At 46.2% G+C, this 21,229-nt stretch overlaps 1 protein-coding gene across 11 annotated transcripts in view; it reads right to left on the reverse strand.

Annotated features, from left to right (window-relative positions):
• The window catches only part of SGIP1 (SH3GL interacting endocytic adaptor 1), a 1,655,639-nt gene that overhangs the window by 163,067 nt on the left and 1,471,343 nt on the right, over positions 1-21,229 (reverse strand). For all 11 annotated transcript variants that reach the window (XM_069641969.1, XM_069641968.1, XM_069641966.1 and 8 more), the window contains one exon: positions 20,530-20,662. In XM_069641969.1, coding sequence (XP_069498070.1) covers positions 20,530-20,662 — 133 coding nt within the window. The remainder of the gene's footprint in view (positions 1-20,529; positions 20,663-21,229) is intronic.

Below are 21,229 nucleotides of genomic sequence, written 5' to 3' on the forward strand. Positions count from 1 at the left end.
AAGGACATTTTACACCTAAAACGATCACATTTATTTATCCATTTATAATGCGCCAGAGCCCGCAGGCATCAGGGTGCAGGAAGGAGGGAATGGCCAAGGCAGACAAAGAAAGAGCAGCAAGTAGGGAGAATTACTCAAAGAAGACCTTTTTCAGGTGTCTCCAAAAAGTGGATAGGTTATTGTCCGCACACAAGTCTTTTGGGAGCTGGTTCCAAGCCAAGGCTGCCTGTACCGGGAACGATCTGCCATTTCCTCTGGCTCGCTAGCTCCTTGGACAAATCGGGCACATCGCGTCACTGGACCTGGTAGTTCTCGTGAGATGTTGCATGACAATAGAATCCTTTAGATAAGAAGGTGCTTGTCCGTAAAGACATTTGTGAATGATGGTATTTACTTTGTCCACAGGAGGAATTTACACTGGCTTCCTGTGGAAGCCAGAATTAGTTAGAGATGGAATCATGTCTAGGTATGCTTGCGCACTGCATCGTTCTGCAGTTTCCCCAGACTACCATTAGCAAACACCTGCTAGTAGCGCACTGCAGTAGTCAATCGTAGGCATAACCGTAACTCGGACTAGTGTGGTACAAGTAACTTCTGAAACGCAAGGTTTAACCAGTCGTAGTAATCTCAAGTGATAATGAGCTTTGCTAATCACATTATTAATGTGCGCATCACAACTCAAAGAGGATTCAAAAACAACCCCCAGAGTCTTAACCTTCGCCACTGTGTTGATGCAGTGATTGTCTATAATAAAGCCAGAATATTGGCCATCAAGGTTGGAACGAGCTTTGGAGGACCCGAAAATCAAAAGCTCTGTTTTGGCTGTATTAAGACACATCCAGTTTGTTGCCATCCAATTTTGAATTGATTTGTAGATTAGAACAATCCCCAAGCATCTTTTTCGTACTCTTCACTTAAGTCCATAATGAGCCGAGTATCGTCTGCATAGTTGGTGAATCGTACTCCTAGTCTATCCAGCCATCCACACAACGGGTGACAATATAAATTAAATAAGGAGGGAGAAAGACATGCTCCTTGGGGCACCCGCTTTCTAGCGGCTACAATTTTGAACAGGCATCACCTCATACAACAGACACTCTAATGCGTAAGAAGGACCGGATCTAGGTGATTGCTTCTCTGGAGCAAGTTCTTTTAGTTGGCATTCTTTCAAGAAGCTTCTTGTGGTCCACAAGGTCGAAGGCTGCTGACTGGTCTAATAACCTCAGCAGCCTAGACTTGCTTTTGCCAAAGATTTTTAGCATTTCTGTTTGCAGGCCCAACAAGGCACTTTCAGTTCCATGGAAGGAACTGAAACCAGATTGCCTAGGGTGGAGGACTTCAGCATTTTCCCGTAGTTCCTGTAGTTGTTATGTAGCAAGCGTATCAATTATAAGAAAAAAAGGCACACTGGTAATAGGCCTAAAGTTGGTCTATAATTTGTAGCCCAGTCCAGGTTTCTTTATCAGGGGAATCAACTGTTGTAACTGCGATTTAGGTTTCTCCAGGTCTCTGTGAATCTCGAATAATTTGAGTGATTTTTATATGCAGCAATTTGGTTGTTAAAGTTTTTGGGAGGCAAAAAAACTCTTTATGATACAGTTTTTCCAGGGCCTTCCATGCGTCCTTATTTTCTTGTGACTGATGTGCCCCCCCGCCCCCAAGTCTTTTTGGCTCTTCTTTTTTCTTGTTTCCATGCTGTAAACGAAGAGGTAAACCACCTCTGACTATTCGTCCTTTCTCTTACAATCTTAGACTGAATAGGGGCCACACGGTCCAGTAAGCTAGAAAATGCCTTCTCGTATTCCAGTACCAAGAAATGTGGAGTGGCAAGCTGAAGTGGAGTCCATAAGCCATGTAAGGAAGGGCTACAAGTCATTATAGTGAATATTATTATATTTTCTACTTGTGACTTTCTTCAAGATGTTCTTTTTCTGTGCCACAAAAGTGGGATGTGTAAAACTGGATGTCACAAAGAAATGATCAGACCAAATACAAGGTCCCATATGCAGTGGACTCAATACCAAGTTCGTGGCAAACAACCAATATAACACCTTCCCCATACTATGGGTTCGCTCCTTACTACAGATTGTAAAATCCTTATTCTTGAAGAGTTAATAAAGGTGTGGGGGCTTCGGGGTCCAAGGGATTCCTAAACCATCTATTCAAATCCCCCGGCAAAATAGTGGAGTAATTGGGTTTGTTCAGAGATGACAAGATCTCTTAAACATCCCCATGAAAAGATGGCATATGGCTAGGCGGGCAATAGGCGAGAATAATGTTCAAGCAATTGTTAGGGGTCGGGGAGGTTTTAGTCAGAACAATTTCACAACCTACAAGTTACAGGTGTTTGAAAGTTCAAGTCTTTTCTGACCACGATTGCCACTCATACCCTACCAAAGTCTCAGGTTTGCCCAGAAAATACATAATCCTCTCGTGTAGCCAGATCTATATTAGCGCCTATAGAATCCCATTAACACATTTCCACAAGACACAATGTCGATTTTTTAATTAAAATGTTTTAATTTGAAATATAATCCCTGTCCATGGCATGCTTATCAAGCGAACAAGTATTAAGTAATTAAATCTTAACAGAATGACGGCCAATCTCGTTTGGTGTATCATTCAGGGACTCAAAAAACATACTTTTTCGAATACTGGTGAAGCCATAAAGCCATAGCCCTAGCATTGTCTGTAGACAACATAGTCGACAAGGCATGTCCCGGTCACATAAGAGTATTTAATAAAGGGAAAGCCATGTGAGCAGGGCTTTGCTGGTCTGATATCCCAAGAGTGTCCCTCTGGGAATAATAGTGATCGTCAACCACAACATTGAGGATGGTTTCTACAGGAGTAGTTGTCAGCAGTAGCGTTCGTACTACAGACTTGCTAATCCCCCATAGCGCCTGACCGCGCAGACTACAATTCTTATGGGAACTGTAGTTCACCGCACGGGCGAAGTGAATGGATAACTAAGTATTTTTTTGTTCTGTGCGGTGTTTGCGTCTTCTAAAACGTAAAGATGTTACAACCTGAATTGAAGGATTCTTAAATTAAAGATATAATAAAAAAAATACTACTTCTCCAGACCATAAAAAACACAAAAATATTAAAATTCAAATCTAGATGTGCATACGGTCTAAATGATGTTCAACTCCGCAAATAAGAACAAAGCAGCAGTAACAAGCAATCTAGCAACTCGGATACACTAAATAAAATGGAGATCTAGTAGGCAAGGTGTAATGGGTCTCTATGCTACTGGCCATGGCCCAAGGTCATGGTTAATGGGCCCCAAAGAAACCTATTAGTGCAACATGTACAGGGGCCACTGGCCACAGCCAAAGGCTTTGGTAGTGGGCCCAAAGGAACCTATGGGTGCAACATTTACAGTGGCCAAGGCCATGGCTAGTGGGCCCCAAAAAACGTATTGGTGCAACATGTACACTGGCCATGGTTAGTGGGCCCCAAAGAAATCTATTGGCGCCAAGTTAAGCCGGTCCCGAATTTCCCAATGTACTGCATTTCAAGGGTTTTGTTGTGTTCTATTTAGTCACCTTCACTGCACTTTAAAGTTTTTTCCTTGAATTTCAAGGGTTATATTATATCCCATTGTTTTTTTCTTACATTTGTCAGTGCCACTGCTCATGGCCTCCGACCGTGCCCATTGCTTTTTTGAAAACACTAACGAGCTAAGAGGCATTGCCTTTGACATGGACAGTGGTGACGGCCTTCGGCCGTGCCCCCTGTATGTTTTGCACTGGAGCAAAAATGAATTTGTCTAAGGGAAAATGAATAGGGAGTAGGGCGAAAGTGCTTTTTTTAAAATAACTTTCTCGAGACCACCAGGGGGCGCGGAGCATGCAGGACACGTAAGCATCATGCTCCCGAAAGCACCGCAGGGCCTAGTGGACTTCCCTAGTCCCCGGCCTGGAGTACGAGACTGAGCCGGAGAAGACCTGTCCCCTGATCAGCTGGTCCCACCCTGAGAGTACCGGGGGACCCGCCGCTGGGACCCGCCGCAGTGTGGCCCGGGGTCCTGACTATAGGGGTGTCCTGAGAAGTGCACACGAGCAGTGGTTACCGGAGCGGGCCTGCAACACCGGACGCTGCCGTCCCCGCGGCTCCGCAAAGAGGCCCTTGGAGCCAGGCACCCCACAACCCCCTGTTGCGGAAGCATATCTTGCGGAGGTGGGCTGGGGGACACACCGCAACGTGGGGGGCTTCAACGTGGGGGGCTTGGAGTGGGGCTCATACGAACGTGGCCCCCACGGACACAGTGAATCATACGAGAGCCGAGGGCTGAAGAGGACACGGCCCGGGCTTCCCGCCCTGTATTGGTGCATCGGAATGGGGGCAGCACAGAGGGGCGCCCTCCAGCACCCTGGGGCCCAGAGCTCGCTCCCGGCCCACACCCAGCACACAGTGAGGGCCCGCGACAGACAACGCCCGGACGGAAGTATCAGCCCCGTGGACGCCACGGAAGCGCCTTGGCCTACCCGGCGGGGCCCAGCACAGTGACGGGGAGCAGTTGGAGGCGAGGAGAGCAGTGGGGGGGGGGAGGGGACAATCGAGTGGTCGAGCCATCTAGGGGCAGCCCCCCCCCCCCCCCAGGGCCCTCTCCTGGGTTATACACAGGAACGGGAGGTCGGTGCTGCCTGAAATCTACAGATCCAACTAGGACCAGTACCTCGGAGACCCTACTTAGACCAGCAGGCCCCAGCTAGGACACAGCGCCACTCACAGAGCCACGTGCCCACATCGCCCGAGTTCCCAGTGGTCCGGCTACTGAGAGGGCCTTGGACCGTCGACCCTGACACCGTCCCTCGTAAGGGGTATAGCAGCACCGCCCTGAGGTGCGCCAGAAGTCTTGGACCCTGGAGCGACCCCCAGCACCCGGGGCGATCTCATCCCTCCAGCGCTTCCGCCGGCCCCTCACGGTCACAATTACTGTCCCCAGGAACGCCATAACCACCATGCCAGTGGGCGGCGAACCCCCTCCCGCTGCACTTACTAAAGAGGATCTCAAGGACATTCTCCAAGAGATTAAGGCGATTCGCACAGACATTCAAGCCTCCATAGTGGATCTCAAGGGGAGGGTGGATACCCTGGAGGATAAAATGGAAGGGATGGAAAATGATCACCTCCAGACAGACCTGCTCGACATGTACTATGAGGCTAGGCTAACGGACTTAGAAATGCGAGAGGAGGACATCATTTTGAAGATGGACAATCTGGAAAACAGAGAGCGCCGAAACAAACTGTGCATTATGGGTGTGACTCAAGAGAGGGGAAACTGCGGCGGACGTGGGGAGGAAGGTCCAGGGCCTGATAAACCAGCTTTTTACACTGGAGGGCGGCAAGGAGGTCCAGCTGGAAATAGCGCATCGAGGTGGAGGGGGTGTGGGCGGTGGCCCGAGGTCCATCGTAGTGCAGTTCCTCCGCTATAGAGAGAAAATGGAGGTCCTGGAGAAGGCAAAAAGACTGGGGAGCTTTACCTTTGAAGGCGATACAATTAAGATATTCCAGGACCTATCATCCCTCACGCTCACCTGCAGAAGAGAATGTCGTCCACTCACCCAGTGACTCACAAGCCAAGATATCAGATATAGATGGTCCTCTTCCCCTTCACCCTTTCCTTTGAACGGGCTGGGGTAGAATATAGAGTGATTAGTGGCGAAGAAGCCTCACAAGTATTACAAGTGCTTAAGGGGAACGCCCCGGAAGGGGGAAATTTGATGGAGACTCAAGAACCAGGCGACACCGTGAGAGAACCGGCGGGTCCCTGACCACGAAGACGACAAAGGGCAGGAGAAAATTCAGAAAACCTAACACTCCGACGTCCGAGGTTGAAGGGGACTAGGAGTGTAAAGATAATTTAACGAGAAGATTAAGTCTGGCTCGTAGGCAACCCCGGCTGGGGACACAGAGTTTACCAAGAGAACTGCGGTGCAGGAACATGCACATACCCTGGTGGCTTGCCCGTTGGCAGGCGTCTTGGACAAAGGAGGGAAGAGGAAGGGGTGGGAATTGACGGTAAGGGACTCGGGGCACGATATCCACCACACTTCAAATGGCCACTGGGCAGCTCCGACATGATCGGGAGGACAAGATATTTAAGAAGGGAAAGCAATGGCAGTCAATGAAAAAAGGGGCCGGTCGAGTCACTCAGGGTGGGTTCACTCAACGTCAAGGGGCTCAACTCCCCGACAAAGCGCTCCCTTCTCGGGAGGGAAATGAAAAATGGAAAGGTGGATATTTTGTTTGTCCAAGAAATCAGAACAGGGAGGGGGGAGGAGAGGGCCATCCCAGGATCTCACGTTAGCCAGACCTTTTGGGCATCGGGTCACGTAAAGAAAGGCAGAGTGGGCATCCTACTCCAAAGGAACCAGAAATTGACAGAGGTGTCCCGGTGGGAGAGGGAGGATGGAAGATCCTTGGTAGTGTCCGGCAATCTAAATAATTCCAGAGTCAGCCTAGCAGTGATATACTGCCCTAACGTGGGTCAGCGAGAATTTGCTCAAGTGGCCTTGGGGGAGGTGATGGCTAAAGCGGAAGGGCTCCTGCTCCTGGGTGGGGATTTTAATATGTGGGCAGATCGAGAGTTGGAGCATAGTGGGAGTTCAGCCACATCAGGTAATAGAGGAGCTGAACTTCGTGGTGGGCTGCGGGAATTAATGTGGGAACAGGGATTGGTGGACATATGGAGGGAGCTGCACCCTAGACGAAGGGGATACACCTTCTACTCCGCAGTCCATGGTACCAGGACCAGGATAGATTACCTTTTCATGGGGAGTCAGCATATGAGCAGAATAGAGGCCTATGACATCCGCCCAGTCAGCTGGTCAGACCACGACATGGTCTGGTCGGATGTCAGTATAGCGGGGTTGAAACCCAGGGAGTCCCTCTGGAGGTGCAACGATTTCCTGCTGAGGGATGCGGTCTTTAAGGAAGAAATGACCGTTGCAATTAAAGAATTCTTTCAGCTAAATGACACAGGAGAAGTGAGCCGGGAGATGGTGTGGGAGGCGGCTAAGGCGACTTGGAGGGGAAGGTTGATCAGCGAAGGGGCATCCAAAAAAAGAATTAGGACCTTCTTGACCCACAGGTTGAGATCTGAAATAATCCTCCTAGAAAGCTCGGAGGGGAAGGTGGAGACAGAGAAAGAGAGGGACCTGGGCATAGCGAGGGAGAAGAGACTAGAATTGAGAGAAATGGAGATGGGGAAAATTGTAGCGGGGCTCCAACATCTACGTCAGAAATACTATGAGAAAGGGGACAAGGCCGATGCTATGCTGGCAACAAAACTGCGAGGCCAAAGGGCAGATAGATGGGTGGCAAGAGTGGTTAGCACTGAAGAGGGGGAAAGATCTGATCCGGAGGGGATCGTTGAGAGTTTCGCTTCATTCTATGAGAAGCTCTACGGGAGGAAAGGGGAGATGGAGAAGGAAGCAAGTGAGGCATATCTCAATGGGGTGGCCCTCCCTGTCCTTGGTCCCTTAGAAGCATCGGCCCTAGACGCCCCCATAACTGAGGATGAGGTGCTTAGAGCCACATTGGGATTGAAACTGGGCAGGCCCCCGGGGAGGACGGGTTCACGGCAGGTTTCTACAAGGCCTTCTCGGGCCAACTAGCGGGGTTCCTGGCGGACCTTTTCTCGAATATGAGGACGGGGAGGGCACCCCCTTCCTTTGGCAAAGCTCTGATCACGGTGATTCCGAAGGAGGGGAAAGACCCAGTGGACTGCCCCTCTTATAGACCCATCTCCCTCCTGAATGTAGATGCTAAGCTATTTACCAGGATTATCGCCTCAAGACTGGACAGCTACATGCCGAGGCTAATTCACTCAGATCAGGTGGGTTTTATACGGGGAAGGCAAGGTGCAGATACACTGTGCAAGACTTTGCACCTGATGAGAGAGGCAGCACCGAAGGGTGGGAACCCCGTCCTGGTGTCCATTGATGCCGAGAAGGCGTTTGATCGGGTTGACTGTGGGTTCCTTCAGGGGGTACTTGAGAAGCTGGGATTCGGTACGGGGATTAAACAAGCCATCAAGGCCCTATATGTGTCACCAACTGCCAGAGTTACAGTTAACGGGCGTTTATCACGAGTCTTTCATCTCCAGAGAGGTATGAGGCAGGGTTGCCCCCTTTCCCCTCTCCTCTTCGCCATGACAATGGAGATTCTGGCGAAGTACCTCAGGGGCGCATCAATGGTGAGAGGAATTGAGGTGGGCGAACGTACCTTTAAATTAGGCCTCTATGCAGATGACCGCTTGCTGCACCTGAGGGAGCCTGCAAGGTCAGTCCCAGCCGCATTGCAAGTGATTCAACAGTTCGGCCACTTCTCCGGATTCAATGTAAACGTAGGCAAGTCAATGATCTTTCTCTTTGCACCCGATGCGGATAGAGATCTGACAAAACTCGTCCCACTGGGCCTCAGAATTTGTACGGAGGAGATCAAATACTTGGGGATCAACATAGTCCGTCCCGACGGGAATTTAGGCCAGGCAAATTACCCCCTGCTCTTTGATAAACTATTCAGGGACATGGAGGCTTGGGGGAAGGGGCAGATCTCCTGGATGGGAAGAATAAGCGCCATAAAAATGAATCTTCTCCCCAGGGTGCTGTACGTCTTTCAGATGCTCCCCTTGGAGGCTCCTGAACCATACCTCAGAGAAGCCAAGAGGCGTATAGTGAAGTTTATATGGCAGGGCCAGAGACATAGAATTGGATACGAGACTCTCACCCTCCCCAAGGATAGAGGGGTCGCCCTGCCAGACCCGAATTCCTACTATAGAGCAGCCCAACTTAGGGCCCTGACTCCCCACCTTAGAGAGGACCCCAATAAACAATGGGTATACATTGAAAATGTCTACCTATGCCCAGTTACCGTGGGTGAATGGCTATGGGTCCCATTGAAAAAGCTCCCCAAAAGAATCAGGGACCACCCAATACTGGGTACAATGTGGAAAGCATTAGCGGGGAAAGGCTCTAGCGAGAAAGTCACCACATGGCCCTCTCCCCTGAGCCATATCTGGTCTACACCAGTCCCGGAAGAAATCCCAGGCCATGAACACTACCAGTCATGGTTCGGCGCGGGCCTGTGTAGGGTAGGCCAATTGGTAAGAGAGGACACTTTTATAAGCATCCAGGAGCTCGAGGCGGCACTGGTTATCAGCAGGCTCTCCCCGCTTCTATACCTGCGCCTCAAGGGCATCCTAATGAAGCCGAAACTAAAACCTTCTATACAAAGAGGGCTTACCCCGGTTGAGAAAATTCTAGACTCCCACACTGAAATGAAAGGTCTCATCTCCCTCTTGTACGGAGCACTGTTAACCTCCCGCGAGGGAACGACTAAGAGCCTCAGAGGGAAATGGGAAAGGGACTTGGGTTGTGCCATCAGGGATGGGCTCTGGGGGAGACTATGTAGCAGGGCATTTAAGACTTCTATCTCATGTCAGTACAAGTCCCACGCCATCAAGCTTCTCCATAGGTGGCAGTACGACCCAATCTCCCTCTCTAGGATGTTCCCAGATACTGTCCCGTTGTGTTGGCATGGATGTGGGGAAAGAGCCAACTACTGGTATATGTGGTGGTCCTGCAAGAAAGTGCAAGTCTATTGGTCAGAAGTGCTCAGCAGGCTTGAGGAGGCGGGAGAGGGGGTTTACCTCTTAGATCCATTTTCATTAATATTTGGTCTCTGCCACAGGGACGACCACTGGGAGAAACTTCCGGACCTGACACTTCCTGCTATTGGCAGCCAGAGCTGCACGGGCCAGGACTTGGAAGAGAGCATCTCTCCCCTCGAAGAGGGAATGGGTGATTGTGGCCAAGGACATTTATTTTATGGAGAGACTAACAGCAGCAATACACGGCTCCAGCACGCAGGTTGAGACCGATTGGCTGCAATTCATGGAAGCGTTCTCCAACGTTGAGGATGAGACAGGAGTTTAACAGAGGCACTCCACCCGGCCCGAAAACTGGTCGTGGCATAAGTCTCATTGTACTTTTCCAAGCAAAGTTCACTAATGTTTATCCCTCGTATGCCCGGTTGGAGCTGCCCGAAAAGGATAATCATGGAGATGTGGATCGTGTGCCCTACCATTAGGGGTCTTGTGCGGGTGGGTGGAGGCAGGGTGTATACAGCAGAGTATTATGGTTCTCTAATGGAAGTTGACACGGGCCGGTGCCCCAATGTCCTTGTTTGTATTAATGCTTTGTTGCCATAAAAAAACAATAAAATTGAATTTTAAATTTTTTTTTTTAAAAACCTACCAAAATCTTTCCCGAACCTTCCAGTCTGGAGCGGAAAGGGGACGGGCGTACAAAATTGTTTGTAAACTTCAGCTAAATCCATTGCACGGTTCAAAAGTTATTAGCAATTCATTTTCTTGATTTCCTATGGAGTTCACGACTCACCTCAACTATAGAGCAGCGACTCCCGCCCTATACAAAATATATTTATTTCTGTGAGAAAAAAAACGTGGTTAATAGAGTGTTAAGGTGATCAGATTTAACGCAACAAAACCCTTGAAATTCAGCACTCACTTAAAACAAGTCCACTTTAACTTTGCGCCCCGTGCCAACATGCCAGTTTTTGTACCCATAGAAATTGTAAACAGGTAGAACACTCAGCATTGTGAATATCAGTTGCATGTTTTCACACTCTACTGTGTTGCTGTCCTTTTAAAGTTTCATGGTGCGCCAGAATGCAGTTGACTCTTACTTCAGCAACAAGTTTCCTTTGTTGCGGGTTTCACATTTCTTATATGATAGGATAGGTTATTTATAATGCGCTTAAAACCCAGGGGTTTCTAAGCGCAGACCCGGGCTTCGAACCTGTGGTGCTTCATGTCGTCTTGCTTCCAAGGCGAGCATGTTGCCCCAGAGCTATCCTCCTGAGACAATAAGGGGGGCTCGTTCCTACCAACTTTAAGTTGCAAAGACAAAGCTTGTAATGATTTCAAGAAGAGTAACAAGAGTTACCTTAAATGTGCAATTGGTTAAAATTGTTATATTTTTATCAAGTAGTCAAGGACTGGACCTCACTGTCCCCAGTTCTACCCTGGACACAAAGGGTTCCCCCAAATATTTGAAGTCTTCATATTTCACATTACAAGCTTCATCGTGGCTTTATGCCTAAAGTTAAATTTGGCAATTTGTCAATCACAATTTATCATCTTGCTTCATGCCACGTTTCTGTATTCGGTCTCACCTTGCAGTGCAGCATGGCACTCTTTCTCCAAGCACTTTGTTCCGGAATTCATCCTACCCTGAAACTACTTCCTTCCTCAGGCCCCCCTCCCTCTATGCAGAATAGTGGTGGCATCCCCGCAATCCCAGCCTCACTTTCAAAGCCTTCTACTGATGTGCCAACTGTGTTGTGTTATGTTACTTTGCATTTATATAGCGCCTTATATACCATTGGTATGGTCTGAAGGTGCTGGTAGGTTGAACGCCCTTGGGAACCGAAGTTCAGGTCATTAGAGAGAGTCAAAGGTGCGTGTGAGCACCGGATGTGTGCAGCTGATGTGGTATTTGTATAATAGCTGCTTCTTAGCGGTAGGTGTGGTGGTTGAGATATCAAGAGTATGTGTTCGTTCTGGCAGGATTTATCCAGACCGATTGTGGCTGCGTTAGGCCTGAGGAGAACGCCTGGCTGGGGGTGTGTAACCAGCAGTGTTTAGATAGAGTGATGGGGAGTATGCGGCAGATGTTGGTATGAGAACAGTTATACCGAATGGTGTTACAGTATCTCTGTGTTCTAGTTGAATGGTGGTGTAAAGAAGAGAGTAAGCCTGGTGATGGGTTACATGTTCTTCAATGTTCTAAATTCAACTTCGTACAGAGAGGTTATTTGGCACACTTCTAGATGATTCAATTTAGCACAGATATGCTTATTAGGCACACTTCTAAATTCAGCCGGGGGACGCTATTAGGTGCACCTCTAAATTAAACTATGACCAGAGAGACTATTATGGACACTTTGTCAGTTCAACTAGGGCACGCTATTGGGCACACTTTTAAATTCAGCCAGTGCACGCTATTAGGCACACTTCTAAATTAAAACTATGCATAGAGAGACTATTAGGTCCACTAGTCAGTTCAACTAGGGCACGCTATTTGGCACACTTCTAAATTCAACTTTACACAGAGGGGATATCAGGGACAGTTCTAAATTCAACTAGGACACGCTATCAGGTACACTTCTAATTTCAACTTTGCACAGAGAGGATACTTGGCACACTTCTGTGTGCGAGGTACAGCCTGCAACTCGGATCCTGTCTCCCACCCACTCAACCCCTATTTCTACTGCCTTGCTAACGGTGTGTGAGGGTTAAAATCACACTCGTAACTGCATTCTTCTCCCTTGCCACCTCGATCCCTTTTACTGCATGCTGTTTGCAGTGAGACCCCCACCATTTCCCTCCCCACCTGCCCCCTCATCCTCAACTCACTCCATGAATCTCTGGCAGCAGTCATCCCAGTTCATCGCCAGCTCTCTTACCTATTTTTACCCACACCCTCTTAACTTCCTGGCCAGGTCTTTCACCAGAACACCACTGCCTGGCCACATTGCAGCACTGCACCTGATGGTCATATATTGGTCACAATCTAATCAACATTTAATGATGAAGCATGTTGCTTCCTTTGTACTGTCGCCAACACCACCACACATACAGTGCAAATTAAATGTTATTCTAGGTTGACTGGGTTCAGGTGCATCAAAGCCTTTGATAGTAGGGGACATGGATTTGGGCTTTTTGCAAGTGACCAAACACTTCTGAGTTTCAAAAACAATTTACGAGAAGGGCACAGTCTTCAGAAAGGCATCCCAGGTGAGTTTTCAGATTTAGTTTGGTTAACAATGAGATCACCTGTGTGTGGCCCGTCTCCCCCTTCCGGCCTGTAGCACTCTAAAATACAAGAATGATTTGACCTCACGGGTCACATGCCTTCTAACCCAGTCCAATTTCCTCTTATTAGGATGACGTATAGGTACTTTTTTTTGGACTAATTTCAGTTGGACATCTGTAGCTTTTAAATGCCTGCATAACCCAATCAAAGTGAGGTCTAATTGGGCTACTTGGTCTTCATACAAAAGAATATCAATTAGCCAACCACTGGTGCTTAAAGTATATCCACAGTTCAGATTAGTTGAGAATACATCTAGGTTATAAGATCTATAGTGGTGGTGTTTTTGCAGACGGCTTCTAAATCAGTTTCATTTTCTTCTCTAGTATTGTATATTTCTCAAAGAGAAATATGTATCATGGTCTGGAAATGTATGATATATTAGGACAGCTTATCATGCCCCATCGTACCGCTGCCATAATCGAAAACAGTTAATTAGGAACAAAGTTCTCTTCTTTTCCCCAGATTCCTGCCTCTCAGAATCCATTTCATTACGTGATTTTCTTGAAACCTCCAAGACATGTGTTTGATCAGCAATATGCAAGGGCTGATCTATAATTATGGTTGAGTTGTGACTTCGAAAGGTATGGCATGAAAAAAGTGTGTTTATTGAATGCATCTTGTAGAATACCATTATAGAGTAATAGAGTGTGCCTAACTGGACGGCAAGTTTAGTTTACATTTCTTTGCAGTTTCTTTGGTAGAACATTATTTCTTCATCTCTGCATTGTAAATCTAACTAGTTAACTTAAAGAAAACGCGTGTAGGGTTTACCATTCATAAGTACTGCAATCCCTGGATTGTATGCATTTTAGATTTTGGTGTGTGGGTTTCAATTATTAAAAAGGTATTATCAACCTTAGTGATCCAAGGGACTGATCAAATGGAGAGAAGCACATTTGATTGCAGCACTGAAATGGTAGAGGGCTCACAATGGTTGAAACCCATTATTCACAGAAATTACGTTATTCCTGTAAACTATAGAAAATAATTTGAATGTTCAATCAGTGCGGATATGAGTGCAAAGGTCCCTGCATCAAGAACCAATGTAAGAACTGGTAAAACCGACATTGTTTTCTAATGGTTAAAAATAACACAATAACCATTTCACTTTCTAGATCACTACACAAACGGTGGTCAGCATAGTGCACAGTAAAGTGCAAATGATGGCCATCTTTACAAAGGCAAAGTTACTTCTAATCTCAGTTTTCCATTGTTGGTATTATCATTCAATTCATAAAACCTTTGGCCCAATTTGCACCCATTTTTCTTGAAGCAAAACAGAAGAGGTCAGTGAGCATCTCAGATTTGCCTCTTTTCCCTTGTACCGGATTCTGAAAGCCTGAACCGAGAGCAAACATGGAGATGCCTTTGAGCGCATCTTTGTGAACTGAATTTGCATGTTAACACCCCAAAGATATTCCTAGGAATGTCCAGATTTGCACCAGTTTTATGCTTGGAGAAGCACATGTAAAACATCAGCTGTAAAAGGGTACTCATGGCATCTCCATGTTAGAAAACAGACTGTATATGCCTATGTGCAGGATCGCCACACACTTAAAAAATGGATTACAATCTTCTTTCAAAGCATTACAAAAAAAATACCTATTTGATTTTGCCAGTTGAACGCAATTAAATCAGCCAAAAAGCACCCTTGTACTGGTTTTCATGCAAACATAGCTTTTTCACATCAAAGGAAATATGTAGCCATACGGTGTTAAAGTGAAAAAAAAGATGTCACTTTAAGGCAGGCAAGATGTTTCAGTATTCTGCCATGAAGTGGAATCGTTAAGGCTACGTTGATCTGCTCTACTGATCACTTATGTTAATCCTGCCTGAAGCTTTTCAAGCTAGTTTAATTAGAAATAAACACTTGGTATTCCGGTGCCCCCCTCCCCCACCCCACCCGTTTTCCTTAGCACTATGCTATTTGTCTTAAGCAACTGTGCTTCATGTGTTGGAAAGAAGTCTGTGTAAAATGGCCATTGTAGTCTGCATCTCAAGGTTCCGTTACCGTAGAAAAGGTCCGAGTTTGTCCGAAAAGGTCACTGATAAGGCTGAAGGATAGGGAGGGAATATGGCTGATGGCCAACCCAAGAGCCTCCGCAAAGCACTCCAGTCTTCATTGTCTAGGTCAATGCATTTGACAAAGGCTAGGAAAGATGGCTCTTCCATCTTGGCACATTCCATTGACAGCCGGACGGTGTAGGAGTTCTGCACTTTAATGAGATGCAATGGACATCAGCGGTCTCAGAAAATCCCCAGTGGTTCCACCAGAGGGCCCCAAAATGTGCAAGAAATGTAGACAGACCAGATAAGTGGCTGCATGGGTCTTTATTATTGCCTCAAAAGCAAAGCAGTGTGTCAGACACAAGTGGTGTGGTGAGTTCTCTCAACACCCCACTAGGGCCTGGGTTAGTCTAGCTGCTACCCGATGTGCCTCTCATAGGTTGGATAGAATGGAATCACACAGGCTCGCCACCCCAACCGAGCAGCAGTATTTTAATATTAAGGGTGTCTAAAACTCCACCATCGCCAGGAGCTGTCAAATCCCCACCATTAGGGTCCTCCAAAAACCCTAACACCTGGGCTGTATGAAATCACAAACTCCCAACCAGAAGTGACAGGTTAAGACAGCAATTTGCAATGCTCAAACCTTAAGCGTACCAAAATGACCCGCATTAGACAATACACACAGATAGTGTGAATGCTTACCAGAGATCTGACCTCAGACTTGCAGGAGACTGAGCAAGAAACCAAAGTGACTGCAATCAACGCAGTCAGGCCAGGATGCTGCATGAAGCAGCGTCAGTCCCCCGAAGCCACAGCACAGTGCAGACCTTAAAGCAATTGTGGGAGAGATTACAAGATGGTGTTGATGTTGGGTAGCAACGATAACACCATTGAAACATCAGCTGGGTGAAATCAAATATTTAACCAATGCAGAGAAGTTCAATTTTACCAGTTCAAAGCTACGTTAGGAGAAGCCATACAAATAGCCAAATCCCAAGCTAAGAGACAAAACACAGCGCCAACCAATCAGAAGGGTTGAAACAGAGGGGAAAGCGCTTAACCCCTGATAAGAGGATGGGTAAGCCCAGTCAAGGAGGGAGCTGGAATAGAATCCAAAGCAGAAACAGAACAGGAGAAGGTGTCCTGAGCAGGGACACTGACATTTGGTACAGGGAGATTGCATTGTTGCAGGATGTGCTTACGACTCAAACACTGATGCAAGCCTGTGAAGCCTCTCGGAGGCGTAGGAAGTACTCCTAAGCGAAGGCTGAGAAACACATCATGGTCAGTCCTGACAATAGGTGAAAGCTGAAAAATCAGTTACTGGCGAGGCCATGGGAAACTCTAAAATCCCAGGTTATGGAGAGCCCGGCTAAGTGGTCCTGGAGAAGCAGGAGTCTGTAAAATGCTGAAAGCCAAAGCCTGGAGGAAAGACCTGTAGTGAATGCAGATGTCCAGGGGTTGACCTATGTGGTAGAGGGAAATACCAAAGGTTGGGAACAAATCCAACATTACAGTGAGAGACAAAGTTGAAGGGTGCATTTAAAGGGGCAAACATGCAGCCTGGCAAGTAGTCAAAGAAGCCAAGTACCTGGGAGAGGGCTGCAGGATGAGAGGGAAAGCAGGAAGGTCAAGGAGGGTCCAGAATGAGAGTACATCCTGGAAAAGCCTTCATAGAAGCTTATTTCTTTTGTTTTTAAGACTAGGCACAATCATTGTATAAAGGGAATTATGAACTCTTAGGTTGACCAAGAATTGGACCATTTTTGTTTGAGCATAGAGACTAGACTGATTTCTAAGGCCTTGTTAAGTAAATGATTTGTACTTTCAGTTGGCTACATCCTTTGGATATTGTGCTAAAGACTATGAGGGACTTGTGAGACTATGTTGTACTTTGTAATTTGGAACAACCCAACGGGAGGTGGTGGACACCCAAAGAACACCCCAATTTCTGTTGACATCATTGGCAGGGTATATAGAGAAGTCCCTTATTTGTAGATTTTCTCCAAGTTCCTGCAAGTGTCTGATCAAACCCCTTGCTTGAAATAAATCTTAATAAAGCCACTTGTTTGAAGCAATCTCTTTCAGTATCATGTGTGTCAATGCTCGACTTCTCTACAAGCACCCTTTAAATCAGGAGGCAGAAACTCCAAGCCATCAGGACACAGATCAAAATAGTCTCCAGAAATGTTGGCAGATGTTTAAATTACATTAACATATGAAACAATACATGGACTATACTACAAGGATGTTTGTGCAATTTTCAGAACACGGTGACAGTGAAATGATTAAGCAGCTAGCTTACAGTGCAACAGTTTACAAAACGGAATACATTCATTTCAACAATCAATTCAAAATAGGTTAAACATTTAGTTTTGTTAATACACATACATTAGTAGAGTATTCTATTTTTAAGCTCCAATCTACACACCAATTTTAAGTATCAAGGATCATTGTTGATGCATGATCCTCATCCACAGTATTTATTGACAATTAGTCTTTAAATCAACCTATTATTCTATAGTTGGAATCTTTATAGAAAACTACATGGGGCTCGTTCACAAAACAAAAGCAACATTTACAATCACTCTAGATGTGTAATTTACACAAATGTATCCATTTTGCAAAAGGAATCGGAACACCACACCACTGATCTCTCAGTAATGTTCTTTCCAAGGGATAGCCCTTCCTCCAACAGATTCCTCATCTTCAATATTCTCTCTCCAGTGCCAGCAACTTCAGAAACCTTTTTCAGCTACCAGGGGGCACAGTGCAGTTCTGCCTGGTGCTGTGGTGTGCCCATATACTGCACGTGATGCCGGGCCCAAAATAAAATGGAGTCGGCACGCCCCATTACTTCAGTTCTACCCTTTTCTCTATGACACAGCAGATGAGGGATTGCAGAACAGCTAATGTGTACAAACTATCTGCCAAGAGAGGCAGGTGCAGAACCAGCAAGTAAAGGGTGTACTAGCCTTTCCCTCTCTCTGAAGGGGGTACCAACCCTGACTCCCTTCTGCAGAAGCTGACGGACCTCCGCCAAAAGGGGAAGGGCATGGATCCATCGAAGAACCAGTTAGGAAAGTGTTGAAGAAAAGGGAAGCAGTACCCTTGAGAGTTCACCTGTAAGGCCCAAGCATCATTTGTTATATGGTACCACTCCTTGGTAACCAGGGACCAACCCCCATCTCCCTCTACCACAGTCAAATGGACGAAGACCAATTCACAGAGGCTTGACAGTGGAGGCCTTATAGGGGACTGCAAAGAAGGAACAACCTAATTTCTGTGCTCCTCTTTCTCTAACTTGGTGTGAAAGACAATGGTGTGGCTGCTCGTTAGTGGGCAAAAGAGGTGAAGGGACAACAAAGAATCCTCCCCCAGAGCATACTTAGAAGGCTGCAGAACCGCAATGTCTAAAAACTTGCCTGCAGACTTGGAGGCTTCAAACATCTGCAAGGATTCGTAAGCCATTGCCCCAAATAGGTGATGATCATCAAAGGGCTTGTCAAGAAGTTTCTACTTGACATTGTAAGTGAAATTTCCCCAGTAGTCAGTGACAGATGTACCCAAACCTATATGGGTTCCATTACTTTACCTGTTATTTTAACATATCAACATTGTAATATGTTGCCTGGGGTTTCCGTTCAGTTACTTTCTTTAGATGAATCATCAAGTATGGCATGTTTACCCACAATTCTTTTGCATTGGATTCTGGTTGTGCATCGTCACTGTTAGACTGAAACAAAAATTTAAATGTATATGCTGGCATGTTTAAGGGGAAGTTCTAGAACCGGACTTTGAAGTCATTCTTGTTACAAAAATATATAAACTGTGTTCATCCAAGAGTGTCTTGGCAGGACAGACCCAGTTCCGATAGGACATGCCACGCATTCAGCTGTTTCAAGAAATGATTGCAATATCCGGTGTGCAGCTTCTTTAACATCACCTACTAGAGTGTTGAAGCCATCCTTTATCTCTTCAGTTGACAAGTTTATTGCCGTCCTAGAGATCACACGCCAGAGACCAAACATGAATTTAGCTGGGCACAAGTAACATTAACAGTCCTTAAGGCAAAGCTGCCAGACACGAAGACCTTTCGACCTATGGTATCTAGATGTTTGCGGTCCTTGACAGGAGGGAAAATACATAGTCATTAAACGTGCAGTCAAGGCCTGAACCACCAAGCAGGTATCTGGTGATGGGTGAGTGGAAAGACAGCTTGGATTCGAGGGAGATAGGCAATTCCTTTTGGCAAGGTCATGGTCCAACGCTTGGACAGAGGCCAGCCTCAACACTGCAGCAAGAATTGCTCGGTTGAATGGCAACAGGGTCTCCTATGGAAGAACCTTGTCAAAAACATCATTCAGAACCTTAAGCTTAGTTTGGTCAGATAACCCTAGTTCTCTGCCACTATGACACTAACCGTCTGCAAATTGTGCAACCTGCCTGTCACTGGAAGGTTATCAGCTCTGGAGGGTAGTCCAAGCCACTAGTCTCCTAGTAGGTCTGTGGCCACATCCATTGGTTCTCCTCTGGAAAATCACAAATCTCAGCAGAATGACATGCTTCAAAGGCAAATGCGATGGCATGCCCTTCCTTACCGAAAATGTGTCAGTTTTCAGAGGAACTTTGCCCATGAAAGGTGGGTATATTCCAGAGAAATGTTGGCCCCAAGGTGAGGGAAGCAGGAACTGGGGCGTTGATGCTCCAAGGAAGAGAAGTACAGCGCTGAGGTGAAGCAGAGTCCACCACTGGGTCCGGAACAAAGCCAAAAGGCATGGAGTTCCGGTCCAAATATATACCACTGCCGGCTTCAATAAGCACTGTGGGTTCTGAGGATGCCACCAGCACAGGTGCCAACATGGCTGGGGCCTTCACAAAGATGTCTAGCCTCTGCCAGCTGAATTCCTCTCACTCATTCAGAGTAGAGGATTTAGTGGGGAAGGATACCTGCACAGCACTTGTTGAATTATTGGAGGTATCCCTGGGCCAGGAATGATTGACTCCAGTTCTGGGTGAAAGAACAGTAGCTGAGAAACCGGTTCCTCCATTGGCTTCACCTCCACAGTCCTCTTAACATTCCTACCCAGGTACTTTGAAGGGATCCTCTTACCACCCTTGTGGTAATAGGTGAAGAGATTTGCTGCACGCTTGTCGAGGTCCAAGCAGAGCTTGAAGTCCAAGGCCTTCTGGAAAATTATGCAAGGCCCATTTGAAATTTAGCAAGGCTGGGTTGCGTTCCAAAAGTGTACTGAGTGCATGGAAAAAAAGGAACCGAGGTAACGGGGTGCGGCAACTCCATATATACTAGCCAAGGCATTATGACCAGCATATGGGCTGTGTAATGGAGCCGACACAGAGATGTATTGTACCCTCTGGTGGTTGAAAGTTTCACAGGTCAGCCTGTGCTGGAGAGAATATACCCAAGTTCAGGAATCTGTGGAAGGAAGGAAGGTTAGAGGCAGATTAACAAAACTTGCGCAACTTGTATTTGTTAAGACATGTCTGATGTTGTGTTCAGTTTAGAGGAGGTAAAAGAGATAAGCAATTTTCCTATTAGTCAGTGACAGATGTAGAAAAACCTAATTGGGTTCCATTACTTTACCTGATATTTTAGCATATCAACATTGTAATATGTTGCCTGTGGTTTCTGTTCAGATACTTTCTTTAGATGAGACATCAGATTTGGCATGTTTACCCAAAATTCTTTTGCATTGGCTTCAGGTTGTGTATTGTCACTGTTAGATTGAAACAATAAACAAATCCTTAATTATGCTGGCCTGTTTAAGGCCAAATTCTAGAACTGTACATCTAATTCGTGTTACAAAAAAATATTGAAGCCATAAATTGAGCAAATAGATTACATCCTTTGCATATATTAGAAACAGATATTCTTTAAATACACAATTAAAAAAACATGCTTAACTGATTTATTTCAGTCCTTTTCGGCTTACACTTAAGCGCATTGGGGGTTCTTACTATCCTATTCTTAACTTCAAGCTGTTGTACAAACACTATTTATATTAAACAATGATTTATTGAATAAATGTGAACAACTGCAATTTCCGAGCAATTTTCTTACATAACACTCCAACCACATTACTTAATGAGCAGTTGATACATTTCAGCAGGGGGCATGCATAAAGAACTGTGCATAGAATCCTACTGGAATGGTGAACTATACACTCAAAGCTCTGAATGACACAGAGGACGGAAGGGGAACAATTTGCATGAAAAGATGCAAGCTAATGTGGCCCGCCATCACTGAATCCTAAATTGGTAGGATGCAGTCTGGAGCCATGACT

Source organism: Ambystoma mexicanum, chromosome 1q (assembly GCF_040938575.1).
Source record: "Ambystoma mexicanum isolate Mex_15411 chromosome 1q, UKY_AmexF1_1, whole genome shotgun sequence".
Lineage (NCBI taxonomy): Eukaryota > Metazoa > Chordata > Amphibia > Caudata > Ambystomatidae > Ambystoma > Ambystoma mexicanum.